General features: G+C 38.0%; 2 protein-coding genes across 2 annotated transcripts; both read left to right on the top strand.

Annotated features, from left to right (window-relative positions):
- The first annotated feature begins 395 nt into the window (after positions 1–395).
- On the top strand, positions 396–3,725 carry LOC122056155. The gene is made up of 7 exons (XM_042617968.1): positions 396–1,119; positions 1,384–1,542; positions 1,772–1,870; positions 2,135–2,254; positions 2,685–2,822; positions 2,897–3,244; positions 3,342–3,725. The coding sequence occupies exons 1-7, from the start codon at positions 625–627 to the stop codon at positions 3,624–3,626; spliced, it is 1,644 nt and encodes a 547-aa protein (XP_042473902.1). The 5' UTR covers positions 396–624; the 3' UTR covers positions 3,627–3,725.
- A 324-nt stretch (positions 3,726–4,049) lies between these two features.
- On the top strand, positions 4,050–7,676 carry LOC122056156 (trafficking protein particle complex subunit 6b-like). Its single transcript, XM_042617969.1, has 4 exons — positions 4,050–4,232; positions 6,165–6,282; positions 6,371–6,578; positions 7,251–7,676. The coding sequence occupies exons 1-4, from the start codon at positions 4,081–4,083 to the stop codon at positions 7,277–7,279; spliced, it is 507 nt and encodes a 168-aa protein (XP_042473903.1). The 5' UTR covers positions 4,050–4,080; the 3' UTR covers positions 7,280–7,676.
- Positions 7,677–14,593: the final 6,917 nt, after the last annotated feature.

The raw sequence follows: 14,593 nt of genomic DNA on the forward strand, positions 1-14,593 counted from the left end.
ATTGTTGGGCCCACACTCTCTCTTTTAAATTTGGCGCCATTTCTAATCTCTCTCACTTTTTAATTATTTTTTTGAATAACGCCGTAAACCAATCTATGAGCGATTCTTTTTGTTAATTTATTCCTCTACATAATTCAAATTTTTTTTTTAAAAAAATCAATTGAAAAATCACAAGATTAAACGTCGATGGAAGATATTAAGACGTTTCCAAAAAAAGTCGTCATTAAATGGTCGAGAATAACAATATTAAATCATTAATCATAAATACTTTCCATTATTTATTGTAATCTCCATAATATTTAATTCCTTAATCACAAACGTCTCGCAACTTCCAAAAATAAATTCGAACCGTTTCCGGTTGGTGACCGGCTCGGATTAATCTCTGATTTGAGCTGGACGGGCAGGACGGCGTGTGAATTAAGCAGTGGCATTCCTGTGATTCCATCGACAATTTTCTATGTCAAAAAGTAAAACAATTATAGAAATCGAAGAAATTGGAAGTGAAAACCAAAATCTTCGGTCTCTCCGCCGCCGTCGTCCTCCTCCTCTCGCTCTCCCCGCCTACCACCGTCGTCCCGAAATCCCTCGCTTTGGCGATCTTAATCTACTGGGATTAAACAGGTGATGGCGACGGCGTCCTTCCGGTCGGCCACGGGGCGCTCCTCGGTAGGCAAGGGCAGAGAAGCCGCCCCCTCCGCTGGAGGCGCCAGCAAATCCAGCCGCAGCGGGACCAACCGCAGATCGAGGAGCCTCGGCCGATACTCCGGACGCTTCCCCCCGACCCCTCCTGGCACCGACGACTTCGCGACCCCCCGCAGCAGGTTCGTCAACAAGGTCCGCGGGGCCGGTGTCCCCGAAGTCAGCGTCGATGACCTCGCAGAGGAGTTCTTTCGGGCGAGGGCGGAGTCGGATGAGGAAAGCGACGTTTCCTGCGCCAGGAATCGGGGCCGGAGCTCTGTCGCAAGCTACTTGAGAGGGACGGAGTCGTCTCGCCAGCGCGGAAGGTCCGTTTCGAGGCCTCCTGATCGCCAGGCAGTGCTTCCTAAGGGCGTGCCCGATCGCGTCTCGAGGCGTCGGCGATCCGTCTCGGTTGCTCGGCATCGCTACAGCGAGTCGGAGGTATTTGTCCCCTCGCTTTGACGAAGTCAATTTTGACTAAATTTGCTGGTTTTAGTTTCGACCGATGTAGCATTCTGCAACGAAGTCATCACTTATGAAAGATGTAACTACACATCTTTCATCATGGAGAAGCATCTATTTTGCTGCTAAATTGTGCCATCAATGATTGCTTTTGCATCGTTTCCACTAGATTATGAACAGAACTCTTTTAGAGCCTTTAAACCATGCACGAGTATAATATTGATCCTCTCTAATTCACTACAGAATGATGTGGAATCTCAAAGCTCGAGCATTAAAAGTAAATCAAAGACTTCTTGCAACAATGTATTGCAGCTGTCTTCATCACATAGGGCAGTGAAGAACGGTGTTCTGAGCAGGTCTATGAGCCAAAAGGATTTTTACCATTCACAAGATAACTACTCGGTAATTTCATACTTTCCATGAACTTGATTCTCCCTTTCATTTGAGATAGTCTTAAAAAATTTCTATACTTTAGAAAGAATGGCAAAGAGTCATACCCGATTCTGGCAGAGAAAAGTTTTTTTTTTCTTGATCATTGCTATGTCATTTCACCATACTAACCATGTGTCTGGCTTACAACTACTCAAATATCTGATGGATGTATTTTTCTTTCGGTGTTTGTTTGTCGCAGAGCCATTCTTCTTCATTAACTGATGATGAAGCTCGAGATTTCCGTTCAGGAACATGTGGCGATGAAAAGACATTCCAAACAATCTATGTCCAGGAAAAGGTTTTGTCACATTGATCAAGATCATCGTTTCAGCCTAATCTGATCATTTGTCTCTTTTTATTCTAATGGTTATTGGTCTCCAACAAAATTAATTTTGTTGATCTCATTGTAATTTTAATGGGTTAATAAAGTAGTTTACCAGAATAACATAATTTGACAATTTTGATCAAACGTTGGATGTCTTGTGCTATTTTTTTTTCTTTGATTTTAATGGCTGGTTAATGTATTTATTTATTTTTTTAATCCTTATCATTCTCTATACAGCTCAGGGCTACAAAAGAATCATCAGAGTATTCTAATGGGAATAACATTCAGCCAAAAAGCTCTGAAGCTCTGGAAACTATTGTTGAAATCAGAAGAAACTACACAACCAAGCTTGAACAGGCATGTTAAGATTTTATTTCGAGATACATTCAGTTTTACCTTTGTCTTCGAAGTCCTGCCATACTCATTCTAGTTTGTTTGTCTTTATGGACTATGTAGCCCCTATAAATGGCAGCTTAAGTCATTCACCCTAAAATGTTCTCTCTTCTTGATCTATGTAGCAAAGTATGTTCTTGAACTTGAGCTCCTACCCTTACTGCATGTCTTCAGTAAATAATAACTCATATTTTGCTCTTGTTCTTTCACATACACACCCACTATGTCTTCTTTGTTTAGCATGGACATGCAATGAATTTACAGTTTTGCTTTTCGTACATAGAAATTTTGTTGTAGTATCTCGTGGGATCTAACCTTTTGTGATATTTTGAGATGCCTAATCATCTTTGAAACTTTCTGATTTCTCTTAAATATTTCATTGAAATTAATTCAGTCAGAGAAACGCAAGCAGGAATTGTTAGCTCAGTTAGCTTGGGAAGAGGAACGCGGTCAGGAGCTCTGCAAAATTGTGAAAGATTTGCTGCCTTCAACAAGTCCTGCTGTTCCAGAAAGGCAATTGCGGTCAAGAAGAGTAAGAATTCTGTTATACTAAAAGGTAAATGAATCTCACCGGTATTACAACTAATTGGTTAATACATTTCCCAGAGGAGCAATGACAAAACAAGAATGTCTAACCGGTTGACTGAAGAAGCAGAGCAGTACTTAGCAGATTTTCTTAGTAATGTTGAAGATACGGATATATCTTCCTTCGATGGAGAAAGGAGCGATACAAGCTCAAGCATTAGAGATCTTGGATCAAACAACTTCAAAACAGTAACTCACGACACTTTGATGAGAGCTAGGCCAGTGCCTGCTGACGCGGACGGTGTTCTTCTTCCTTGGTTGCAATGGGAAACTAGTACTAGTCCATTTTCGCCTTGCAAAGACAAGCCTGGAGTTCCAATTTCCACAGGAAACAACTCATATGCTGCTGCTGCAACAATGCTGACACAGGTTACCATCTGGCCTTACTTTATCTAACAGTTCCTATTATTAGCTGAGGAGAAAAATGTTTTATAGTTAACAATGATCATGTCATGATTAATCTCAGGAGGCAGGTGCTGAGATCAGTAATGACAGTAAGATCACGAGCAGTTTGGGGAGTTGGAGCCCTGGTGGAATCGAAAACTCTTCCATGGCTTCTCACAACAGAAGTCAAAGCAAGTTCAGATTCGTAGATCATCATTCCAATGGCAGAACAAGTGCATCTTCATTCGACATGGACGAGTACCTGAACTTGAAGCGAACTGAAGATCTTCTTTTTGAAAGGCTGATACAGAGGCGACGAATAGAATCCGGCGGCATCATCCTTTGTGGAGGACGATTCTTAATCTAGATTTTCATTGCTTAATCTATCCTTGAATTGTATTGTTTGTCTGAGAACTTGTGCATAATTTTGTAGGGCTGAAGTTAGCATTCATCCTCTTGGAGTGTTTCCTTTTACTTTCTAATGCTATTCATAATGCAAACAAATAGATGTCATTTCTTAAAAAAACTCGTTAAGTTTAAAACTATATTTATATTATCTATGTATTGAACTCTAAAACTTTTAAAATATTAAAAATAAAATATTTAAATAGTATTTTCGGATATAAATATTCCAAAATTATTTATGAAACTATGTGTTATCTTCTTTTATATGATATAATAATATTAAAGAATTTTTAAATAATATTTGATGATTTTAAAATTTGAGGAATTTTCGATAATGGGCCATCGTTGGCCCAATTAATACCCTTCTTTGTGACGGGAGCAGAGGAGGAAGAGGCAGAACCGAAACAAAACAGATCATGGGGAGGGAGGTAGCAGAGAGCTGCTTCGATGGCTTGATCATCGAGATGGTGTCGGCGTACGGCCGGAGGTTCTACGCCACTAAACCGGACCTCGCCTCCCGCCGGATCGAGGCGATCGGCTTTCAGGTCGGCCACCAGCTCATCGAGAGGTTTCCCTCCGCTCTTTGTATTGCTTGAAGCCTTCTTCTCAGATGTCTCCTAGGCTTTCGCTTCCTTACCTTCCATATCATTGTACCCTAGTTTTTAATTTCTTGGATTGTGTGATTTCGTTGAGTACTTTCGGTTTAGTTAGCAAGAACTATCTTTTCTGGACGATAACTGCGAATGTCAGAGGAATAGAGATTCCACGAAGTAGCCGATGGGATAAACATGGTCATTGATATTGTAATTGGACTGTGGCTTCTCTTATTTGTACAATTATAGATACTTTTACTTGGGTCAATCCTATAAGTCTTATCATGATTCATATGTCTAATGAACGGTGAAAAGGCAAACAATTTGATAAATGCGGCGTGAATCAATGCATGGAGATTTTTTTAATTGTTTAACATCACAATTTAGTTAAACATTGCTATTTAAAGCGCTTCATATCATCATGGCAGCAGTTCGAGAATGTTAAAAATCTGACCCTAGCAATTGTGGAGGGACGTTTGTTAATATGAGTAGCTCAGGGTACAAAAGAAGATACTCAACTTGATTAGCAGATTATTTTAGTGGGAAGTTATAGTCTTTCTACTTGTTGTTGTTAAGTTTGAAATTGTAGTATCTGTCCCATAAAATTTGTTTGTATGGTTAACCAACTGGGCCTTATCATGTTATCAATTTACTTGCATATATTTTGGTTGATTGCTACTTGAAGTGAACCAATTATCAAATGGATGTACTCTAAGCAAGCATGATTGGTATTGGATTGCCTCATATGCATCTTATTGTTAGCAGACACTAATCTTACTGCTAAGATTGTGGTTGCATCATGGTGGCAACAAACATTGCTGGGTTGATACAATAAAAGAAATTCAGAAGTACATGTTTTATTTTATGGAGATTAAATTTAACATCATACCCATAGTTATAACCGATTAACATTCCATCACATGACACCCAAACCAAATAGAGATGAGATAACCAGTTTAAAAGCTCAATATGAGCTCACTTTTTTGGAATGGAGGATTCTCATGTTATGCCCCTAACACATTGGCTAGATCCAGCCAAGTCTTAGTAATTAGTTGTTATTATTATTATTTTGTATCTTTGAGGTGGATCAAGTAAACACTTTAGCAAAGAATCTCAATGTGCATTTGGTATGCCTAGAATCCACATTTGACGCCATAGTATGAGAATAGTTGCATTGTAAGAGCAATCTGTATAGACTAGTTGGAAGATCATCTTTTGGTACACTGTAGACCCTCTTGAAATGATATTACTCCTCTGTTACATTGCAAATTTCCAAGCAAATCACCATCATTGTCCACTTCTACCATGACTTGGGCATTGTCTGCACTATTAGTCCATGAGATTCTTTCTTTTATAGGAAAATTACCTGGACCGATGCTCCGTGGAGTGCAGTTGCATCTGCATGTTAAAATTCTAGGCTGGATGATTCTTAAAAAAAATAGATTGCGAACCAGATCTAAGCTTCTACTGGAGAATATTGGAGACGACTCATTCTACATTCTATGTAACCGGATAAAGGAAATAAGAGAAATTTTCTTCAAATAAAAGTAACACTTGGTAAATGAGAAAGTGCCATTAGGTAATTGTCTTGATTCTCAACCACTCAAATTTCCTGAGGAAAAAGAGTGATTTTATAAACTATAGGGTGTTATGCTCTACTTTTATGTTTGGTTTAGCAACATTTCCTGAGAGAGGATTTCTCGTTTACTAGCTAAGATACACTGGAGCTCATAGGTTGCATAAAAGAATTGATTGTGCGCCTTGTATATCTAAATATTTTTGCTAAAAATTCCCATACTTCTGTCCCTCCGATATCAGCATGACATGGTTTCTGAGATCATAAAGATAATGTTGTCTATTTCAAAAATCCGTGACATAATTTTTACTTATCACTTGTCTCTGAGCAGGTATACTGTGGAACGTCCTCGTTTTAGTGATCATCTTGAGGCAATCAAGTTTATATGCAAAGAATTCTGGTCAGAACTGTTCAAGAAGCAGATTGATAATTTGAAGACCAATCACAGGGTAGTACGCTTAATAAGAATTTCAATAAGACTGTAGAAGTTTCTTTTTTAAAAAAGAATTAATACAAACTATTTTCAATATGTTTCAGGGCACCTTTGTTCTGCAAGACAATAAGTTCCGTTGGTTTACTCGTGTATTGATTGATCCTTCATCAGAAGACAATGAAGCATCTCAGGGCTCTTCATCTGAAGCCACAAGCATGCTTCTACACTTCCCATGTGGAATTATAAGGGGAGCCTTGTCCAATGTGGGAATTTCCTGTGCTGTTTCTGCCGACGCATCAAATCTCCCCTCATGTGAGTCTGGCATACTTGTTTTTGCACTGAAGTTTTCCATCTAGATCGCATTCTCACATGAAGTTGGAAATGCTACTCGTGCAAATATATAGAAAACAATTCATTTAGAAAATAAATTAATCCAACCAGTTCAGGTTTAAATTTCAATGTCATTTATTTCTAAAAAATTAAAAATGTAATTTTTATTTATTTCTGCTTTTATATTTCTAGCATATCAAGTTTTTTTTCATGTTTAAAAAAGTCTATAATAACAGTGTAGTTTCCATAATTGTGACTTGAACACCACATCCCTCTTGCCACCAGGACTCTGTTCGCTGATAGAAGAAATTATCTTCGAACAACAGCCTTGAAGCTTTTATATAGGCTTTTACAATCCAATAAAATAGACACAGCTCAATAAAATAATAAATTAAAGTCTAGAAATAAAATGAGAATAGAATAAATATTTATATAATTATATCTGAACATGATCTAGATCTGGAAATTATCTTTAGTTGTGAACTGATTAATTATACATCAAAATGAGTAGAGGAAGACTGTTTTGACAGGTAAAAGGATCAAATTGTTAGCCTTTATAGGAATGGTGATGCGATGCTGTTTTTCTCAGTATTTTTTTTTGTTTTTTTTTATGTCTAATAGTCTGAACAACTTTCGGTTTCTGATTAAAAACAGGTTCGTTCATGGTACGCATAAAAGTCTAGAGAACTCATCAAGGGCATCAGATGCTAATGTCACCGTTTTGATTCTCAAGGAGTTGCTTGCTACATTTTCCTCTTCTTCGTTTTTTTTAAAGTGAACTAACAAAAATCGTCTTATTATCTATTTCTTGCAACTACACTGCTACTTCTCGAGAACATATTCGTTTATTTTCCTAGTCTATTGATTTTGTCTGAAACAGCTGAGGTGATCACATTCCTGAGCATCTCTGCTGGCAGAATTTGACTTAAATCTATCTGGTCAAGGTTGCTACGTGGAATGTTGTTTGTTTTTTTAAAAGAAAGTTTAGATGATTAAATTAATACTAATTCTTGTTTAAATATGTTGAATCAAGGAAAAACGGCTCAAAACTTCCAAGTAATAAACTATTCTTTCTCCTTAGTCTGTGTTAGAAAAATTTGTTTCCACTCTTTGCATGTAAATTTTTCTGGCATGTAATTGTTAGTACGGGAAATATTATACGATCAAATTTGGATTTTGATTATGTCAAAAGGTCTAAAGTTAAGTTATGTTGTGATCTAACAAGATTGATTGAGCTTGTAGGAAAGACCTAAGTTGTCTTAGGTAAAAGTCCTAGTGGACTTTAGACAGGTGGAAAACCTTAGGGGGTGGTTGCCTTAGGTCTTAGGGGATGATAACTCTAGGTGATGGAAATTTCTAACTGAGGTTAGGCAAGTGGAAAATTCTAGGGGGTAACCCTAGGTGATGGAAAGTTTTAGTTGCGGTTAGGTAGATGAAAAATCTTAGGAGGAGGTAACCTTAGGTCCTAAGGGTAGTAACCCTAGGTTATTTACAACTCTAAGGGGAGATAACCTTAGATCTTAGGGGGTGGTAACCCTAGGCGGAAAGTCCAGTCAATCTGGAGGATCGGCCTAGCAACAGGCAACTTCTCCTGAGAGGAGTAGGTGAAGATGCGTTCCTCGGTGAGGGAACTGTAAGCATCGGTTCAACCTAAGATTTCTGGAGGAAATTTGAAATTAGAATCGGATAGTCCAAAGGTTGTCAAGTTATTGATTTATATATTATTTGCTATTATGTCTAATTCTATTTTGCAGGAAACTAGCAGTTTTGTAGGGTTGGACTTAGCCTTGATCGGTCGACCGAACGGTTGTATCGGTCGATCAAACTCAGTACAGCAGGATCAGATTTCCAGAGATCAGATCGGGTTCGATCGAGGGATCGGTCGACCGAACTGAGGATACGATGACCAGATCGAGCCAGGTTGATCGGATCAGATAAGGCGGAGACCATCAGCTGATCGGTCGACCGAATGGAGGGATCGGTCGACTGAACGAAGGCTCATTCAGAGAGACTGCATCTGGATGGAAGGTTAGGTGGATTCAGCAGGTTCGGTCAACCGAACCTGGGGATCGATCGACCGATCCGGGTCGAGTCAAAACTTGATCCCGAGATCAAGGGATCTAGATCAGGTCTGAAGAGGCTATAAAAAGGGTCTCGGCCAGCTATTTAGAACAACTGAATTCACAACGATCTTTGAAGCTGCGCACTATACCGAGACGACTCAACAACGCTCACCTGCTATTCCGACAAATCGACGAACAAATTCCTAATTCTTTATTGTCGGTGACTTTGTTTTTTGGTACTTGTAATTACTTACTTGTAAAAGATTTCTGAACTATTAGTGATTGTTCACCGAAAGTGATCAACGATCGCAGGTCTTGGAGTAGGAGTTGTCACAGGCTCCGAACCAAGTAAAAGAAATTTGTTAGCAATTGCGTTGGTTTCTTTTCTTTATTCCGCTGCATCATTCTGTTTTTTCCGAAATGAACGAATTAGCCACGAGTGTTATTCACTCCCTCATCCCTCCTCGAGCATATCATCGATCCTACAATTGGTATCAGAGCTAGGTCGTTCTGATTTAGTGAAACCACCAATTGAGCAGGGGAGTTCTTTTTTTTTTAAAAATAAAATTATATACCGTTTTTGCTTAAAAAAAGATTTTTATGCCTTTTATTTTTTTCCTCCAAAATTATTTTTGAAAATTTCATTTTCATCATTTCACCATTAGTCAGTACTAACAAAATATCGCATTTACCAAAATTCGTAATAATATTTTTTTTATTATTTTTTAAAATTAGTGAAATTTTTTATTTTTCTCCCGCACGGATAATCCAAGATCAACTCTTGGAACATTCATTTTGTTCTTATTGTGTGTGAGATTTCTCCTTTTAAATGACCCACCAAGAAGGCTACAACACAGTCCGCCCGCCTCTTTTCTCCGACGAAGACTTCGGCTACTGGAAGGGTCGAATGGAGTATCATCTCAAGACACAGGTGGAAATGTGGATAATAATCCAGATCGGATTCACATTTCCCACCGAAGATGGAGTCCTCGTCCCCTGTGACAAATGGGACGCACCAACTCGCAAAAAGATTGAAGCTGATGCAAAAGCAACACAGACTCTCCAATGCGGCCAACCAAAGAAGAGCTGAACCGAGTTGGTCCCTTCAACAATGCAAAGGAATTGTGGGAAAAATTGATCGAGCCTCACGAGGGTACTTCTGACACAAAGCTAAGCAAACGAGACTTAATATTAAATAAATTATATAATACAAAAATGCAGGAAGGTGAGTCAGCGAGCCAGCTTCACGCTCGCATACAAGATCTTCTGAATGGACTCCACGCGATCCGATAGAAAGTGGAGAACCGCAACATAATAAGGTACACACTAAATGTTTTTCCAAGGAATACATTGTGAGCATCAATGGTAGACACCTATAAAGTATCTGAGGACCTTCCTGTTGGGACCATGTTAGCCGGCTAGAAGGGGGGTTGAATAACCCTAAAAAAACACAAACACAAAATACTCTTCTCGAACTTATAACTTAAACACTTGCATAAAATGGAAAGCAGTAAAAAAGAAGAGGCTCGCAGACTTGACTTGGTTATAACCGGGGAGATTGTTAATCCAAGGAATGAATCGTATACTAAAAAGATCTCCTCAGGCGGAGAAGCCTCTTACAACAGTGAAAGCGCAAAAAGAAAAACTAAACTAGAAATGGAAGCTCACAAGTGTTGTATTGCTAATTCTTGTTCTGATTTGAAGCTTCTGGACCAATGCTATATTTATAACCTTGATCGGGGTGCCTAGAAGTGTTCCAAACGCTCGGGAGGAGATAAAACTTTATCCCTGACGCGACGGTCAACGTCTGTTAGGATGTATACTAAAAGCCTAGCTTTTTGTATGAACATTTATTTTGAAATGAGAATCACATTGGTTAAATGTCTACATTTAGTTAAATGCAGTTGTCCATTTAATTTATATTATAGATAACATGGTGTGTGGTGTTACACAGAAGATAATGTTATCAGTTTCTTATAAATTATAAATAGTAGCTCACAACCAAGATGGATTGGGACAAACTATTGGAATGGTTGTAATGTAATTTGGTATTAGTTTATCTTGACTATAAAATTACACTAGTACACTATGTGTGTATTGAGTAGGACCATTTGAGGTTGTTCTTTTTATACTGACTGCATAAAACAACAAAACCTCTGTTATTATGGATGTGCGTACTCTTAATCCCGATATAATAACAAACACATATACTTAGTATTTATTTCTTTAATTTATCAAAGGGTGAGATTTATTCAATTAAATCAATAGGCCCGATAAGTTGGAAAATAATATTTTTATATGGTCTGTTGTTGATTATTAAAGGAAATTGTGTCCTAGTAATCTAGGTTGATGATGTCCCCTTGAGGAGCTTATAAAGATTATCATGTAAATCCTGCATGCGGACTTAGTCCGACATGATAATAAGATTGAGTGGTACTACTTTTGGAGTTAGATGTTAATTAAGTGAGTTGTCAGTAACTCATTTAATTAACGAACATACGATATCTTAAATACAGGGAGACTAACACACTCATGATAAGAAGGCGTCCATATTGTAATATGAGATTGGTGTGATAGTTCAATAATAACTCTTTAGTGGTATGAGTTATTATTGATGAACTTGAGTTGGGCGTTCGGGTCGAACACAGGAAGCTCAAGTCCATTAGGAGGTCAAAATCAATTCCTCCTCTCGGTCCCTGTTGTAGCCTCTATAAAGTCTCACATTCACCCGTTTTAGTTTTGCTTCCTACCCAAGAAAGGGACCGGCCACATCCTTGCTTGGTGCCCAAGCAAGGGGCCGGCCAAGCCTTGCTTCCTACCCAAGAAAGGGGCCGGCCAAGCCTTGCTTGGTGCCCAAGCAAGGGGTCGACCAAACCAAAAAAAAAAAAAAAAAAGGAAAGAAAAAGAAAAGAAAAAAAAAGATGAGATTTTTTCTCAATAGAATTAGAGATTTTTCTAAAAAAAATTACATTAATTCTTTCTTAGAAATTTTCTAAAAAGAATTATATTAATTCTTTCCTAAGAATTTTTTTTAAAAAGAATTATGTTAATTCTTTCCTAGAGATTTTTCTAAAAAAAATTATGTTGATTCTTTATTAGAAATTTTCTAAAAAGAATTATAATAATTCTTTCATAATAAAATTTTCTAAAAAGAATTATGCTAATTCTTTTCTAGAGATTTTTTCTAAACAAAAATCTATTACTTTTTCTCCTTTTTTTATCTGGGGCAAAGGGTTATAAAAGGAGAGAAGGTTGTGCCACGAAAATCAACAATTCAATTAAAATTTGATAAGTTTTTCTCCACAACTAAAACCCTCTCATTTCCCTTAAGGCCGGCGCCCCATCCTTTTCTTCTTCCCTTTCTTCCCTCTAGGGTCGGCGCCCCACTTCCCTTTCTTCTTCCCTCTAGGGCCGGCACCCCATCTTCTCTTGGTGACCGGAGCTTGGAGGAAAAGAAAACGAAGAGACGAAGCACCTTGGTGGTCGGCGGTTTGGAGGAGAAGAAGAAGAAGGAGATGCCCCTTTTCTTTGCACCCTTTGGTGGTAGGCGGCTTGGAAACAAAAATGGTTCGGGTGTTTTTGTCTTGGTAGATCGTCGCCCACACGACGTCCAAGAAGAGGAGAGGAATACGGCAGAAGATCAAGAGGTCTTTGTCTACGAAGAAAGGTACAATTAGTTATTTATTCCGCAGCACAACTAGTTTTGTTTTCTTTGTATGAATCCTGAAATACCAAGACAAGAAGCTAGCAATTTCGTGTTTTCATTTTTGTGCTTCAATTTTGTGTTTCGATCTTGTGCTTTGATTGAGGTCTCTGCAGTTAAACCTAAGGTTATTATGAGAAGTTTAAATATTCAATTTCTTTGAAAGACTTTGTCTAGGAAGTGGTGGATGATCCCATAACCAAGGTCTAGTGCCTCGCCAACGACCTCAAAGTCAATTCTTGAAATAAATATTTAATCAACTTCTGTAATATGGTTTAACTTCTGAAGAACACAAGGGTTGAACTTGGAGTAAAAATGTTAAGTTTCGTTTTCAATCCAAGTTTAACTTTGAAGAACGAACTTGGAGTAAAAATGTGAAGTTTTGTTTCAAATCCAAGTTTAACTTCTGAAGAGCACATGAGTTGCTAGGAAACGTTCTGTGCTTGTACAAATTTTTGTACAGGGGAAACAGAATGGTATTCCGAGTAGCGCCCAACAACATCCACGTCGATATTGATAAACTTGCGGTTCCGGGCGACCGGACCCTTAAAGTCAACCTCGTTGGCTTTTTCAGTCCGGACCCTCTACTCCGGTTCAGCTCGCCTTAGTCCGGGTCTTCTGCTCCGGGTCCGCTCACTTGGGTGATCTCGACCATCTAGGATATGGCTCATCCGAACCCAGCTTCCGGCCTTCTCGAGCAACCTTCCGCTCCGGCTTCTTATCCCTCGGAAATGTCGCGCGCCTCCTTCTCGTCCGCCCGCGTACTCTTCCGCAGCTCCTCGTCCCTCGGACGCATTGAGCCCGTCGGCTCTCTCTTGTGTCGTCCTTCTCGCTAGCTGCATCTTTTGCTCGACTTCCTGTGCTCCTAAGCTCCTGCACACTTAGACACAAGGTTAAAACACCATAGGACCTAACTTAACTTGTTGATCACATCAAAGCAACATTGGGGTTCCAACAATCTCCTCATTTTTGATGTGAGCAACCTAAGTTAAGTTAGGGTAAATAGACATAAAAGTAAAATAAATAATATTGCAATAAAGTACAAAAATAAAAAATTATAATCTACCTCCCCTTAGGCTTAACCTTATCCTTCTTTTCCTTTGATCATATAAAAAAAATTAGAGTACCAAGAGAAAATCTAAGGGTAATAAGTTTGAAATTTATTTCGATACTTTTTAGGAAAAAAAATTCTAAGTAAAAGGAAATTTCAAAAAAAAAATCTAAGTTTAAAAAAAAATCCTAAGTTTAGACAATTTTACAAAAAATATTTTAGAAAAAAAAATTTTAAATTTTTGCAAGCATAAATATTTTTGAGAATTTACAAATGAATTGAGTAACCCTTTAAAGTATTATTGAATTTTAATTTTATACTTTTTCAATTAGTCAATTAAAATTTTTATTTCAATACTTGGCTTCCCGGCAGTGGTGAGACACTAGATCTTCTTAGTTATTGGAGCAAAAATCACTTTCTACACAAAACCTCATAAAGAAATTAAATGTTTAATTTTCTCGCTGAAGCGCTAAGTCTAATTAAAGTTTAAGTTAGACAAGACTTTGGAACCCAATATAAATTCCAGTCAACTAGATTAACTAAGAACTTTTTGGAGACATATTTCTTTGAAATATTTCTAATTTGTCCCTTGTGATATCTATAATATCAATTTAAATTAGTGAATTTTCTAAAGCTTGTATTTGATGAACATGTATGATTTTTCAAGTTATCTACTTGTCTTTTCAAATTTTCATTTTCTAATTTTACTTTGTCTAACTCTTCTAATGGCCAAGATTTAGTTAGAATTAATTTTAAATTTTTAATCTCTTTTTTAAATTTGCAGCAATCTTTAGTTAATAATTTAACGAACTTAAATAATTTATCGGGAGGAAGAGATCGTACCTGACTTACCTTGTCGATCTTGTTATCCGTGTCTCCCCCTGAACTGCTGCTTTCTTCTGACGTAGCTCCCCCTTCATCGATGCTCTCGATGCTCACGATGCTCATTTTGGACGAGCTTGAATCGTAGTCCTCGTCTTGATGACTTGCCATTAATGCAAGATCGAAAAAAGCCTCGACTTCCGATTCGGACGACGTATCGTCCCACGTCGCTTTTAGTGTCTTGAATTTGTTCGGTTGGATAACCTTCTTTCCTTTGTCCTTGTTTCTTAGCTTGGGGCAGTTGTCCTTGACGTGCCCTTCTTCATTGCAGTGGTAGCATCGGATCATCCTTTTCTTT

The sequence above is a fragment of the Zingiber officinale genome, chromosome 3B, assembly GCF_018446385.1.
Source record: "Zingiber officinale cultivar Zhangliang chromosome 3B, Zo_v1.1, whole genome shotgun sequence".
Lineage (NCBI taxonomy): Eukaryota > Viridiplantae > Streptophyta > Magnoliopsida > Zingiberales > Zingiberaceae > Zingiber > Zingiber officinale.

Bases quoted from the DNA above. Each gene is read 5' to 3' on its own strand.
- LOC122056155 (XM_042617968.1), top strand. From the start codon at position 625: ATGGCGACGGCGTCCTTCCGGTCGGCCACGGGGCGCTCCTCGGTAGGC. The intron at 1,543-1,771 runs GTAATTTCATAC...TGTTTGTCGCAG, and splicing joins ATTCACAAGATAACTACTCG to AGCCATTCTTCTTCATTAAC. The intron at 1,871-2,134 runs GTTTTGTCACAT...TTCTCTATACAG, and splicing joins CAATCTATGTCCAGGAAAAG to CTCAGGGCTACAAAAGAATC.
- LOC122056156 (XM_042617969.1), top strand. From the start codon at position 4,081: ATGGGGAGGGAGGTAGCAGAGAGCTGCTTCGATGGCTTGATCATCGAG. The intron at 4,233-6,164 runs GTTTCCCTCCGC...GTCTCTGAGCAG, and splicing joins GGCCACCAGCTCATCGAGAG to GTATACTGTGGAACGTCCTC. The intron at 6,579-7,250 runs GTGAGTCTGGCA...GATTAAAAACAG, and splicing joins CGCATCAAATCTCCCCTCAT to GTTCGTTCATGGTACGCATA.